The sequence below is a fragment of the Salmo salar genome, chromosome ssa28 (assembly GCF_905237065.1).
Source record: "Salmo salar chromosome ssa28, Ssal_v3.1, whole genome shotgun sequence".
Lineage (NCBI taxonomy): Eukaryota > Metazoa > Chordata > Actinopteri > Salmoniformes > Salmonidae > Salmo > Salmo salar.
Window position 1 is genome coordinate 33632538 of NC_059469.1, and position 15859 is coordinate 33648396.

The following is a 15859-nucleotide window of genomic DNA, read 5'->3' on the forward strand; positions in this document are numbered from 1 at the left end:
TGTCTTTACTATATTAGTCATGATTAATGCAGTGACACTGTCTTTACTGTGTTAGTCATGATTAATGCAGTGACACTGTCTTTACTGTATTAGTCATGATTAATGCAGTGGCACTGTCTTTACTGTGTTAGTCATGATTAATGCAGTGACACTGTCTTTACTGTGTTAGTCATGATTAATGCAGTGACACTGTCTTTACTGTATTAGTCATGATTAATGCAGTGACACTGTCTTTACTGTGTTAGTCATGATTAATGCAGTGACACTGTCTTTACTGTGTTAGTCATGATTAATGCAGTGACACTGTCTTTACTATATTAGTCATGATTAATGCAGTGACACTGTCTTTACTGTGTTAGTCATGATTAATGCAGTGACACTGTCTTTACTATATTAGTCATGATTAATGCAGTGACACTGTCTTTACTGTGTTAGTCATGATTAATGCAGTGACACTGTCTTTACTGTGTTAGTCATGATTAATGCAGTGGCACTGTCTTTACTATATTAGTCATGATTAATGCAGTGACACTGTCTTTACTATATTAGTCATGATTAATGCAGTGACACTGTCTTTACTATATTAGTCATGATTAATGCAGTGACACTGTCTTTACTGTGTTAGTCATGATTAATGCAGTGACACTGTCTTTACTATATTAGTCATGATTAATGCAGTGACACTGTCTTTACTGTATTAGTCATGATTAATGCAGTGACACTGTCTTTACTGTGTTAGTCATGATTAATGCAGTGACACTGTCTTTACTGTGTTAGTCATGATTAATGCAGTGGCACTGTCTTTACTATATTAGTCATGATTAATGCAGTGGCACTGTCTTTACTATATTAGTCATGATTAATGCAGTGACACTGTCTTTACTGTATTAGTCATGATTAATGCAGTGGCACTGTCTTTACTGTATTAGTCATGATTAATGCAGTGACACTGTCTTTACTGTATTAGTCATGATTAATGCAGTGGCACTGTCTTTACTGTATTAGTCATGATTATTGCAGTGACACTGTCTTTACTATATTAGTCATGATTAATGCAGTGACACTGTCTTTACTGTGTTAGTCATGATTAATGCAGTGACACTGTCTTTACTGTGTTAGTCATGATTAATGCAGTGACACTGTCTTTACTATATTAGTCATGATTAATGCAGTGACACTGTCTTTACTGTATTAGTCATGATTAATGCAGTGGCACTGTCTTTACTGTATTAGTCATGATTAATGCAGTGGCACTGTCTTTACTATATTAGTCATGATTAATGCAGTGACACTGTCTTTACTGTATTAGTCATTATTAATGCAGTGGCACTGTCTTTACTATATTAGTCATGATTAATGCAGTGACACTGTCTTTACTGTATTAGTCATCTTAAAAGCTAAATGTATTCATAAGGGATTGTGCGCGTTCATGTACGTGTGTGTGTGCACATTTGTGTGTGTGCCTTGGACAAGGACAGCGACAGGTGCATTAAATTGCCTGCTTCAGCAGAGCTCTGACATACTTGATCTGTTTCCCCTTCCGTCAGGAAAAGCTTTGCCAGCAGAAGTACAATGTCTCCTGTATAATGATCATGCCTCAGTACCAAAGGCAAGGCTTTGGAAGGTTCCTCATTGATTTCAGTAAGTCCCTTAATGCGTTCTAAGAACATCAAACTCAATGCCAGCTTGATTCTAGAATGCTTGCCTGATTTTTCAAATGTTTCCTCAGGCTTAGATTTGTGTCAGTCAGGTGCTTGTGATTTCATTGATATGTGTAAATCAAGGCAATTTATACTGATCAAAAATATAAACGCAACATGCAACAATTTCAAAGATTTTATTGAATTAGAGTTCGTATGAGGAAATCAATCAACTGAAATAAATTCATTAGGTCCTAATCTATGGATTTCACATGACTGGGAATATGCATCTGTTGATCACAGAGACATTAAACGAAATGGGCGTCAGGATCTCATCATGGTATTTCTGCGCATTAGAATTGCCATTGATAAAATGCAATTGTGTTAGTTGTCTGTAACTTATGCCTGCCCTTACCATAACCCTAACGCCACCATGGGGCACTCTGTTCACAACATTGACATCAGCAAACTGCTCGCCGACATGACGCCATACATGTGGTCTTCGGTTGTGAGGCCGTTTGGACATACTGCCAAATTCCCTAAAACTAAGTTGGAGGTGGCTTATGGTAGAGAAATTAACATTCAGTTATCTGGCAACAGCTCTGGTGGACATTCCTGCAGTCAGCATGAAAATTGCATGCTCCCTCAAAACTTGAGACATCTGTGGCATTGTGTTGTGTGACAAAACAGCACATTTTAGAGTGGCCTTTTACTGTTCCCAGCACAAGGTGCACCTGTGTAATGATCATGCTGTTTAATCAGATTACTGATATGCCTCACCTGTCAGGTGGATGGATTATCTTGGCAAAAGAGAAACGCTCACTAACAAGGATGTAAACAAATGTATGCACAAAATTTGAGAGAAATTAGCTTTTTGTGCGTATGTAAAATTTCTGGGATCTTTTATTTCAACTCATGAAACATGGGAGCAACACTATGCATGTTGCGTTTATACTTTTGTTCAGTGTACATGCATAAGAGTGTGTTTTCAATAATATAATCGGGACGTTCTGGGGTACTTCTGAAAACAACTTCTGCCTAGAGATGGCATCGTGTTTATGTGCCAGATTTGGACAGTTTGTCATAGCTATTTTATTAGTACACTCTTTTCCTCTTTGGAGGAGTGGTGTGCGTGCGTGTGTGCGCGCGCGTGCATGTGTACGTGGAAGAGATGTAATAGAGCGTTTGATTTCCTGCCCATTTTGTTCACTATTGAGACACATTGAGAGAGAGAGAGAGAGAGAGAGAGAGAGAGAGAGAGAGAAGAGAGCGAGAGAGAGAGAGAGGCTGGATGTGTGATATTGACAGTGTGTTGATAACAGAGAGAGAGGGATTAAGAAGAGATTGAACACAGCTGAGTTCTGAGCTCAAAGAGGGCTTTATTGGAAAATGTGTTGTGTCCTAAATGTCACCCTATATAGTGCACTACTTTTGACCAGGGTCCTACAGGGTTGTAGAGCACTAACTAGGGAAAAGGGTGCCATTTGGACTGTACACTGTGGCTTTGGAACTGGAAGTTGTTCCGATTAAAAATGTTCTGCTTTTATTGGATTGTATTAGAGAAACACTTTGTCTCAGGTAGCTTCGCTGCGAGAGGGAAAGCATTAGCTCCGTTTGCCAGCGTGAATAATGCATTTGTTTTCTCTCTAATCATTACCCCCAGAGGATTTTGAATAGGCTCTTTTTGTTTAGATTTACAGATGGTAAATCACAGCAAATACATTTAGTAAAACACACAGAATAAAATATGACTTGTTAGTGTTACGTTATTATTTTCTGTGTTTTACTTATTCATCTGTTCTAGCAGCATATTTATTTTTTGGTAAATTATTGACTATTCTCTCCTTTCTCCTGAGCTTTGGGTAATGAATATTGTCATAATGACTGGAATATTATGTATTCAGTGTTTGGTGATTAGATGTGCTTGTTTGGTTCCTGGTAGTGGGTGCACACATTAAAAGACATTAATTAATTTCAAGCTGCTTATAATGGATGACCCTTGACAGGACAGCTCTAAAACAAATTACATACAGACACCGCTACCTTTTTACGTTTCGTTTTTTTTTCTTCTCTCTCTTCATCTCTAATAAGTGCAGCCTTTTGTGAGAAATGACATCCAGCTGCTTCTCCTCCATTTGTTCTGTGGCTTTGTTTCCTCTCCCCCCCCCTCTTCTCCGCTCCCCCTTCCTCTCCATCTCATTTTGTTGCCCTTGGCAGCATGTATCATAGCTGACAGAGGTTGAAGGAGAGGGAAACTGATTGCCTCCCTTTCTACTGTTTGAAGGTGAAAATGGATCTGCTCCTCAACACAGGATGTCACGTCATATTATGAATGTCATTTTTGACAGGACGGAGATTGAAATGAAATCTAAGACATGCAGCTGTCTCTGGCTAGCATGTGTTTTTGTCTTTTTTTTTTTTTTTTTACATACTAGCCTACTTTCTCACAATTGTATTCTTTGAATGTGGTCGTGTCCCCAAATCTGGCTTGTCTACTACTTATTTAAACTGCATACTGTGTACTAATCGTACAACATACTATTTAGAACATACTGTTTAGTTAAAACGAATGCAGGAAGCATCAAATAACTGCACGCTAGGCTCCTCCTACTGAGAATGCATCATCTAATGTACAGATGTGTTGATTTCCGCCATTCATTCATTTTAGTACAACCTGTCCCCTCAGCTGATTATCAGCTGTTGTCAGACCACATGGGTCTCCGAATAGGATTCTCTTCCCCAATAGAGTGAATTCTACTAGAAGAAAGACTAGAACGAGTATGACATCCTGGCATCTAAAACATACAACATCATCTGAATTGGGTTGTCTATGTAAACGCAGTATTGTTTCATTTGAATGTCTTTTTTTAGGTTACCGTACTGTTGGAGACTATCTGACTTGAGCCCGTTTTTAATGTCATAATCAGACCATTTATGTATGGGATAATTATCGAGGGGCTATGCGTTCCATAGAAGGTGTGTTCCACGGCGCGCTATAACTGAGTGGAACTAACCTTCCACAGAGTGGCAATATTTTCCACAGAACACATAGAGCCCCAAGTTCCTTTTATACCATGGCTATAATTTAGTACTTTTTACCACTAGACAGTAGTTGCCTTGGTAACCAAACAGACTTGCTAGTTTAGCTAACCAAACCATCAGTCCTAGTTTGCTATTATGTAGGGCTGTCCCCAATTAGTTGACTGGTCAATTGTTTGGTCGTTAGGCTGTTGGTCGACTGAGATTGTTTTAGTCGAGCTGTAACAAATACAGTACCAGTCAAAAGTTTGAACACACCTACTCATTCAAGGGTTTTTCTTAATTTTTACTATTTTCTACATTGTAGAATAATACTGAATACATCAAAACTATGAAATAACACACATGGAATCATGTAGTAACCAAAAAAGTGTAAAACAAATCAAAATATATTTTATATTCTTAGCCACCCTTTGCCATGATGACAGCTTTGCACACTCTTGGCATTCCCTCTACCAGCTTCATGAGGTAGTCACCTGGAATGCATTTCAATTAACAAGTGTGCCTTGTTAACCTCTTACATCTAGACGTTCCGCTAGCGGAACACCTGCTCCAATATCCAATGATAGGCGTGGCGCGAATTACAAATTCCTCAAAAATACAAAAACTTCAATTTTTCAAACATATGACTATTTCACAGCATTTTAAAGATAAGACTCTCCTTTATCTAACCACACTGTCCGATTTCAAAAAGGCTTTACAGCGAAAGCAAAACATTAGATTATGTCAGCAGAGTACCCAGCCAGAAATAATCAGACACCCATTTTTCAAGCTAGCATATAATGTCACAAAAACCCAGAAGACAGCTAAATGCAGCACTAACCTTTGATGATCTTCATCAGATGACACACCTAGGACATTATGTTATACAATACATGCATGTTTTGTTCAATCAAGTTCATATTTATATCAAAAAACAGCTTTTTACATTAGCATGTGACGTTCAGAACTAGCATACCCCCTGCAGACTTCCGGAGGAATTTGCTAACAATTTACTAAATTACTCACGATAAACGTTCACAAAAAGCATAACAATTATTTTAAGAATTATAGATACAGAACTCCTCTATGCACTCGATATGTCCGATTTTAAAATAGCTTTTTGGTGAAAGCACATTTTGCAATATTCTAAGTACATAGCCCAGCCATCACGGGCTAGCTATTTAGACACCCGGCAAGTTTAGCACTCACCAATATCAGATTTACTATTATAAAAGTTTGATTACCTTTTGTTGTCTTCGTCAGAATGCACTCCCAGGACTGCTACTTCAATAACAAATGTTGGTTTGGTCCAAAATAATCCATCGTTATATCCGAATAGCGGCGTTTTGTTTGTGCGTCCCAGACACTATCCGAAATGGTAAATCAGGGTCGCGCGCATGGCGTAATTCGTGACAAAAAAAATCTAAATATCCCATTACCGTACTTCGAAGCATGTCAACCGCTGTTTAACCTCTTACATCTAGACGTTCCGCTAGCGGAACACCTGCTCCAATATCCAATGATGGGCGTGGCGTGAAATACAAACTCCTCTAAAATACAAAAACTTCCATTTTTCAAACATATGACTATTTCACAGCATTTTAAAGATAAGACTCTCCTTTATCTAACCACACTGTCCGATTTCAAAAAGGCTTTACAACTAAAGCAAAACATTAGATTATGTCAGCAGAGTACCAAGCCAGAAATAATCAGACACCCATTTTTCAAGCTAGCATATAATGTCACAAAAACCCAGAAGACAGCTAAATGCAGCACTAACCTTTTATGATCTTCATCAGATGACAACCCTAGGACATTATGTTATACAATACATGCATGTTTTGTTCAATCAAGTTCATATTTATATAAAAAAAACAGCTTTTTTTTACATTAGCATGTGACGTTCAGAACTAGCATACCCCCCGCAAACTTCCGGGGAATTCGCTAACATTTTACTAAATTACTCACGATAAACGTTCACAAAAAGCATAACAATTATTTTAAGAATTATAGATACAGACCTCCTCTATGCACTCGATATGTCCGATTTTAAAATAGCTTTTTGGTGAAAGCACATTTTGCAATATTCTAAGTACATAGCCCAGGCATCACGGGCTAGCTATTTAGACACCCGGCAAGTTTAGCACTCACCAATATCAGCTTTACTATTATAAAAGTTTCATTACCTTTTGTTGTCTTCGTCAGAATGCACTCCCAGGACTGCTACTTCAATAACAAATGTTGGTTTGGTCCAAAATAATCCATCGTTATATCCGAATAGCGGCGTTTTGTTCATGCGTTCCAGACACTATCCGAAATGATAAAGAAGGGTCGTGCGCATGGCGCAATTCGTGACAAAAAAATTCTAAATATTCCATTACCGTACTTCAAAGCATGTCAACCGCTGTTTAAAATCAATTTTTATGCCATTTTTCTCGTAGAAAAGCAATAATATTCCGACAGGGAATCTCCTTTTCGGCAAACAGAGGAAAAAATCACAAAGGCGGGGGCGGTCGGGTCACGCGCCTGAGCCCAGAGTCCCTTGATCGGCCACTTGAGAAAGGCGATAATGTGTTTCAGCCTGGGGCTGGGATGACGACATTCTGTTTTTTCCCGGGCTCTGAGCGCCTATGGACGACGTAGGAAGTGTCACGTTAGAGCAGAGATCCTTAGTAAAAGATAGAGATGGAAAAGAAGTTCAAGAAATGGTCAGACAGGCCACTTCCTGTAAAGGAATCTCTCAGGTTTTGACCTGCCATTTGAGTTCTGTTATACTCACAGACACCATTCAAACAGTTTTAGAAACTTTAGGGTGTTTTCTATCCATATGTAATAAGTATATGCATATTCTAGTTACTGGGTAGGAGTGGTAACCAGATTAAATCGGGTATGTTTTTTATCCAGCCGTGAAAATACTGCCCCCTAACCATAACAGGTTAAAATCCATTTTTATGCCATTTTTCTCATAAAAAAGCGATAATATTCCGACCGGGAATGTCCATTTAGCTAAACAGAGGAAAGAAAACAAAGCTTTCGGTCGACGCGGGCACGAGCCTGAGTCTCACAGTACTGTAACCAGCCACTACCCAAACGCGCTACTTTGTTTCAGCCAGAGCCTGCAAAGCCACGATTCAGTATTTTGCCGCCTTCTGAGAGCCTATGGCAGCCGTAGGAAGTGTCACGGGACAGCTAAGATCCTCACTCTTCAATAAACAGAGACAAGAAGAACGACACCTTGTCAGACAGGCCACTTCCTGCATGAAATCTTCTCAGGTTTTTGCCTGCCATATGAGTTCTGTTATACTCACAGACACCATTCAAACAGTTTTAGAAACTTTGGACTGTTTTCTATCCAAAGCCAATAATTATATGCATATTCTAGTTACTGGGCAGGAGTAGTAACCAGATTAAATCGGGTACGTTTTTTATCCAGCCGTGAAAATACTGCCCCCTATCCATAACAGGTTAAAAGTTAATTTGTGGAATTTCTTTCCTTAATGTGTTTGAGCCAATCAGTTGTGTTGTAACAAGATAGGGTGGTATAGAGAGGATAGCCCTATTTGGTAAAAGACCAAGTCCATATTATGGCAAGAACAGCTCAAATAAGCAAAGAGAAACGACAGTGCATCATTACTTCAAGACATCAAGATCAGTCAATGCGGACATTTTTTTGAATTTTGAAAGTTTCTTCAAGTGCAGTCGCAAAAACCATTAAGCATTGGGCCAGTAACAGAAAGGCTGCTAGATCGAATCCCCGAGCTGACAAGGTAAAAATTTGTCGTTCTGCCCCTGCGCTTAGTTGGACTATTATTTGTTTTTCAACAGGACAATGACCCAAAACACACCTCCAGGCTGTGTAAGGGCTGTTTGACCAAGGAGAGTGATCGAGTGCTGCATCAGATGACCTGGCCTCCACAATCACCCGACCTCAACCCAATTGAGATGGTTTGGGATGAGTTGGACCGCAGAGTGAAGGAAAAGCAGCCAACAAGTGCTCAGCATATGTGGGAACTCCTTCAAGACTGTTGGAAAAACATTACAGGTGAAGCTGGTTGAGATAATGCCAAGAGTGTGCAAAACTGTCATCAAGGCAAAGGGTGGCTACTTTGAAGAATATAAAATATATTTTGTTTTGTTTAAAGCTTTTTTGATATCTTCACTATTATTCTACAATGTAGAAAATAGTCAAAATAAAGAAAAACCCTTGAATAAGTAGGCGTGTCCAAACTTTTGACTGGTTCTGTAGCTCCGTACCGCATCGCCTTGCACCTCCCAGACGTCGGATTGTCCATGCACCCAGATACTCAATGCACGTCTCTCACCAGAATGTGCTCTCTCGCTCTCTCCAATTAGTGCACATTCATTGTTTTATAACTTAATTGTTTGAGTTTGATTGTTAGTGTATATCAATTCCCCATTGTATATATATCACCAGTAGTACATTTACCATTAATTCTTATAATTTCAAATCTACAATATTTGTTACTTTGGTTACGGTAATTTATTTTAATGCATTCAATATTATTATTCCAGTCTTCCTGTTCTCATTGTCGGAGTGGACACATTGTTTGCAGTGCACAACCTATGCAACACTTGAGGGAAACAAGTTTTGGTTTATTTCATTCCGTTTACTAGTTTTGTCGATTTAGTCTTTTGTTTGAAGCGCTCCTGTCAATGTTGAGTAAGGACGCGCAGGCATAGAAGAAGGCCTATAGGCTACCTAGCCTGCGTGCAAATGTAGGCTTGTAAATGTGTTCATTTGGGGATTTGATAGTATTCCTGATTGGCCCTAACGCACCTCCACTAATGACCTATAGAGCTTCTCAAAGTAATGTTTTCTTCACCTCAAACAGCAAGCAAACAAAGTCTGTTTTTCCATCCATTGAGAATTACAATAGTTCCGCAATGTATTTGAAAAAATCTTTTGAGCGCTCTCCCTTTCGATAACCACACAGCGTGAAAGGGAAAAATGTCATGCTCTGATCTAGTGGAAATGTCATAAAATAGGCCAGTCGTATTTCAGTGCTTGACTTGTGCCGAAAAGCTCCCCCCTGCCAGAATCTCCCCCCCCTTCACGTGAACGTGCACGCACTCAATTCTTCATTGCTGCGACTTGCTTGCTAGTTGAGATTTCTGATCACGTTAGGCTGCGTTTCATTTTTATTATTTTATTTTATGACGGTTTGTTTGCGGGGGAGGCATTGCGGGGGAGGCATCTGCAGTTTTCGGTTTGGCTATTTGTTTCAAGTGTATTAGCCTATTAATTATTCATTTCGGTTGCCTATCGTGATGTGAAGTTTGTTCTATAGAAAGTATTTGACTCTAGCCGCAAAATTAAGGAAATTAGAGGGGGGGGGGGGGGGCGGATTTCCCAGGTCGCAATTGTAAATGAGAACTTGTTCTCAACTTGCCTACCTGGTTAAATAAATGTGAAATAAAAATAAAATAAATAAATACATTTCGGCAAGGCTATTGTCTTGCCTGCCGAAATTCTCCCCCCTTCTATTTTGGGACTGCAAGGCCTGGCACACTTCTGAATCATTTTGGTAGCTCTTGTTGACCAGGTGTGTGTGTGCCACAGAAAGTATTGGACTATACAGTATCTCACAAAAGTGAGTACACCCCTCACATTTTTGTAAATATTTGAGTATATCTTTTCATGTGACAACACTGAAGGAATGACACTGCTATAATGTAAAGTAGTGCGTGTACAGCTTGTATAACAGTGTAAATTTGCTGTCCCCTCAAAATAACACAACACACAGCCATTAATGTCTAAACCACTGGCAACAAAAGTGAGTACACCCCAATCTGAAATTTAGGATGAAAAATGTTAATATATTTAAAACATGAAATACATTTTCTTGAATCACAATTATTTCATTATCAGACAAAGTGGATAATACTACCTCTAGAAATATTACTGCTTATACAAGTTCGTACTCGTAAAAATGTACCTTTTTAGAAGTGAACAAGCAATTACCCAGGTAGTGTCTTTCTCATTATTGTCCATCTCCCCACAGAAGTGGCACAGTTAGCTCAGGTCAAGTAGTCTATACATCTATACATGTATTTTTCTGAGCGAACAGAGAACAAGGGAATAGTGTTGGTTTCTTGTAACAAAATGATTTAAACACATGTGTTTTAGTGGCTATCTAGTCAGAAGTTGGATCAAAGATAACCTTGAAAGATCCCAATAAATGTTTTTTTTATTTTTTTTATCTACAATTATATTAAATTATAAATTGAACATACCAGTGTTTTGGAGGTGAGTGACTGTATTTCTTCTCTCATGATGTTATCATCTTTGTATTTGAAAAGACAATCGACTCCTCCTTCAGAACACAACAAAATTATGTTACACTTAAGATTATAATTTGCAAGTATACAACGACACAGCTATAATATAATTTGACAGTTATGTTTTTGCTTTTTAGTCAGTATACTTTCAGTAGGTTAATTGTACATGACTTATTCTCTCATACTTACTTTCAAGGCAAAGACCCCACAAGAAGTAACATTTTGTGAGGAAGGGTACCACACCCCCATCTGGAGATATTACACCCCTTCTCTCTCAGGAATGATCTGAACATATATGTTAATAAAAGTACAGCATTTTGAAACACTTTATTGATTACAATATAGAGATTAATAACAGTATAGCATGTTAAAGACTTTATTGATTCCATTGTAATTTTTTTAATTAAAAGCAGTTTTTACCTTGTCATCCCCTGGCATCTTTTTATCTTTCTGGCCCTTTCCCCCATTGGGTCGAGGAACAGAGCCCTCTTTTGGGATGGCAGCATAACCTTTCACGTTTAGACAGACAGACACATACATTACACACACATAAATACACACATATTACACACGCATAAATACACACATATTACACACGCATAAATACACACATATGGCACACACACATTTTACACACGTGTATATTCTGTATTATGTATGTATTTCTTAGTACTACCTTAGCAGCTCTTACCGTCACAGTCCAGTGGTTGTGTTCATTGATGATGTCAATAATGTACTTGTACATCATTGGATCAATCTGAAATTTAAAAGAGCAAGGATACAGTTGCTTGAGTTCAAAAATCTGTCAAATATAATATATAATATTATGAGAATAATCCAACCAACCTTAAGTTTTGATTTCTTTCTCCCCCTAAATGCCAGTCATTTTAAAGTTGTCATTGTAGAAAGCTTGCTCGGTTGACAGCTTGTTAAAATTCTGCACCAGATGGAACATGCCGGCATTGATGGTCTGACGGGAAGAAAATAAAAAGAAAGACAATGAAGGTAAATCTGTTACATGGAAAAACAACCATTTAGGTTTTCCTTATAAATACACAGATTAATCACACACATACAGTGTTTACATATACTGTATGTGCAACACAGTCTTACCTCACTTTCCAGCTCCATCTTTGGACCAGGAGATCCTGATAAAAGGAGATCCTGATAAAAGATTTTATATGGGCCGATTCTAGACAACAGCACATATTCATATTTTCCTCTCCAAGCCTCTGCAACACCTGAAAAAATGTACCTGTAAGTGTACTGAGATATATAAATGGATCAACCTGACAAGATTACATACATACATTTGTTTATATCAGTAGCTGCTGCTGCTGCTGGTGTGGTGGCTGAGGAGGTGGAGGCTGCTGGTGTGGCTGAGGAGGTGGAGGCTGCTGGTGTGGTGGCTGAGGAGGTGGAGGCTGCTGGTGTGGTGGCTGAGGAGGTAGAGGCTGCTGGTGTGGTGGCTGAGGAGGTGGAGGCTGCTGGTGTGGTGGCTGAGGAGGTGGAGGCTGCTGGTGTGGTGGCTGAGGAGGTGGAGGCTGCTGGTGTGGTGGCTGAGGAGGTGGAGGCTGCTGGTGTGGTGGAGGTGGAGGCTGCTGGTGTGGTGGAGGTGGAGGCTGCTGGTGTGGTGGAGGCTGCTGGTGTGGTGGAGGTGGAGGCCGCTGGTGTGGTGGAGGTGGAGGCCGCTGGTGTGGTGGAGGTGGAGGCCGCTGGTGTGGTGGAGGCCGCTGGTGTGGTGGTTGTGGAGGCTGTTGGTGTGGTGGAGGTGGAGGCTGTTGGTGTGGAGGCTGTTGGTGTGGTGGTTGTGGAGGTGGAGGCTGTTGGTGTGGAGGCTGTTGGTGTGGTGGTTGTGGAGGTGGAGGCTGTTGGTGTGGTGGTTGTGGAGGTGGAGGCTGTTGGTGTGGAGGCTGTTGGTGTGGTGGTTGTGGAGACTGTTGGTGTGGTGGAGGTGGAGGTGGAGGCTGTTGGTGTGGTGGTTGTGGAGGTGGAGGCTGTTGGTGTGGAGGCTGTTGGTGTGGTGGAGGTGGAGGCTGTTGGTGTGGAGGCTGTTGGTGTGGTGGTTGTGGAGGTGGAGGCCGTTGGTGTGGTGGTTGTGGAGGTGGAGGCTGTTGGTGTGGAGGCTGTTGGTGTGGTGGTTGTGGAGGCTGTTGGTGTGGTGGAGGTGGAGGCTGTTGGTGTGGAGGCTGTTGGTGTGGAGGCTGTTGGTGTGGTGGAGGTGGAGGCTGTTGGTGTGGAGGCTGTTGGTGTGGAGGCTGTTGGTGTGGAGGATGTTGGTGTGGAGGCTGTTGGTGTGGAGGCTGTTGGTGTGGAGGATGTTGGTGTGGAGGTGCAGAATGCTGGTGAGGTGGTTCTGGAGGCTGCTGATTTTATTTTATGAGGGATCCGAGGAGTCTCTTCTATATGAGGCCTCAGGTGATCCACACTTGTTTTAGGGAAGATAATCCCCTTGTCATCTTCCAAATCTGCGATTTTCCCTTCAAGACCTCAAATCCTATATGTCTTTCCTCTGCACTCATGTTGACATATATATTTGAACTTAATTTTTCGCCCAGAGTACAAAGTTTTATTTATTATTGTTATTATTATTTTATTACTACTACTGTACCTACATTCTTAAATGATAAAACAGAAAAAGGTTTTTTTTTTAAATGTAGGAAAAGCCATAAGAGGGAAAAGCCATGATGGGATAGGGGATTGAGGGATGGGTAGAGAGAACAGTAGAGGGCTCTGAAAATGATCATTGCTGAATTAATCACTTTCTTTTGTGACTAGAGCCTAATACTTCCTGTGGCACACATCAGGTGGCATGATATTTCCCCCCTTCTAATTTCCTTAATTTTGTGGCTAGAGTCAAATACTTTCTGTGGCACACACTACTGGTCAACATGAGCTACCAAATTAAAGAAACATTTAAGATCCAGGCAGCCTCTCGTTTTAACAATAAATTGTCGAGGTCACTCCCTTTCCTAGGGAGGGTGACATGTTCGATGCTGATATAACGAAGGGCCGAAATAGTGGTTCACTTCCAAAAAGTGGGCCACAACTGGGTAAGTCGTGTTTTTGCACCTAATTGTGCTACGATGCTCCAAGATTCTTACTATTAGTTTGCGCTTCATTTTACCCACATCATTTTTACCACAAGGACAAGTTATAAGATAAACAACTGCCTTAGTGAAGCATGTGATAACACCTTTGATTGGGATTTGTTTCCTTGTTTGAGGGTGTTTGAAGGATCAACATTTGTAATTGCCATTACATTAAGCACGGCCATTACACTTGTAGTTTCCGTCCGGTAGAGGCGCAAATAGACGTTGTGTGGGTGTATGTTGGAGTGGTAAATCAGAGTTTACCAATTGATCTCTGAGATTTCTGCCCATTAACGATACTGTCATTGGATTTTAGAATGTGCCAATGTTTGAACGATTCCCTTAATTTGTTCAGATCACTTTGAATAGCGTGTAGTTAGAACACAAGAATGCTTCTTTTTGCGAGACTGTCCTTGAAAGAGATCATGTCTCGATTTGTTTGGGATTTTCTCAATGGCGTTATTAATATGACCATTTTTGTACCCCTCTTCTTGAATTTTCTTTGCATCTCAGTCTGATTTCTGTCAATCTTATTTGTTTTTTGATTCGACAGAGTTGGCTATAGGTTAAACTGTTTTTCAAGAGAAGCGTGTGACAACTATCAGACCTCAACAAACTGTTAAGATCAGTAGGTTTCCTGTAAAGATCAGTGTATAGAACGTTATCCTCACACAAAGTCAAAAGATCAAGGAAATTGATTTGACGTGTGTCAGACTGCATAGTAAATCTCAGGTGCTCAGAACAAGAGTTAAGAAAAGCATGGAAGTGCCTGGAGCCGTTTTGCATCACCCCTCCATAGAACAAAAATATCATTAATGTACCGTTTCCAAAATAATAATGTTAGGTAATAATTTAAAAAAAAAATACTGTTGTATCTATGATGCATTTTATATGTTCTGTTTGTATCTGTTAATCAACCAATGACATCAAGCCACACCCAGCCATGATTACAGACACCTGTGTGTCCTTCAAAACTATGTAAATGAGTGTTTGTCGTTATACATCGGAGCTCCTAGAGTGAGGCTCTCTTATTGGTTAGCTAAACTAGCAAGTCTGTGTGTTTGGTTACCACGGCAACTACTGGAGCTATCTAGTAAACTTGCCAGCTAGCTACTTCAGGGAATGTTGAACACATTTCTACCAGCAAATGTGTTAAATTACCGGCAGGGAGCAGGTCTCGAACCCTCGACCTTCTAGCCCAAAGTCCAGCGCGCTATCGACTGTGCCGCAAAAGCACGCTCGAGCGGCAGAGTCGATATCTGGCGTTTATAAACCCAGGGTCGTTACACTATGACAGGGATAATAAACTCAGGGCTCTACGTGTTCTCTGTGGAAGGTCGCACCTTCCACGTAGGTCATTATTTTCCATAGAATGCATAGCTCCTCGTTGATTATCCCTTACATAATCAGCGTATTAGTAGTAATAACTTGTTGTTGGTTAGGATGTTGGAGCGTATGTGTATTATTGCAGTGACAAGGGGAATTACAGAAAGTGTCTATCTGTCCACTATCATTATTATATTTCTAAGGAAGTAGGTAAAGAGCAACAGTTGAGTCTCAGTTCCTGATAAGTTAGGCTAGACACTGTGAAACTAGGGCAAGGAGAGATGGGGAGCTCAGCATCGAGGTAAGGACAACAGTTGAAGAGAGAAGAAACCTCTGGGAGTGGGGGCCAGAGGGGCCCACACATCATTTGAATGTGTCTTTTTAGGTTACCTACCTTCTCAAACATGGTTTGTAAAAATACTATTTGGTCTTTTGACCAATCAGATCAGCTCCTTTGCCAATAATTGGGCAATAGATCAG

At 40.2% G+C, this 15859-nt stretch overlaps 1 protein-coding gene across 10 annotated transcripts in view; it reads left to right on the forward strand.

Moving 5' to 3' along the window:
• Nucleotides 1-15859, forward strand: part of LOC106589879 (histone acetyltransferase KAT6B) — a 102750-nt gene that overhangs the window by 70938 nt on the left and 15953 nt on the right. For all 10 annotated transcript variants that reach the window (XM_045710443.1, XM_045710444.1, XM_045710446.1 and 7 more), the window contains one exon: nucleotides 1548-1641. In XM_045710443.1, the coding sequence (XP_045566399.1) occupies nucleotides 1548-1641 (94 nt within the window). The remainder of the gene's footprint in view (nucleotides 1-1547; nucleotides 1642-15859) is intronic.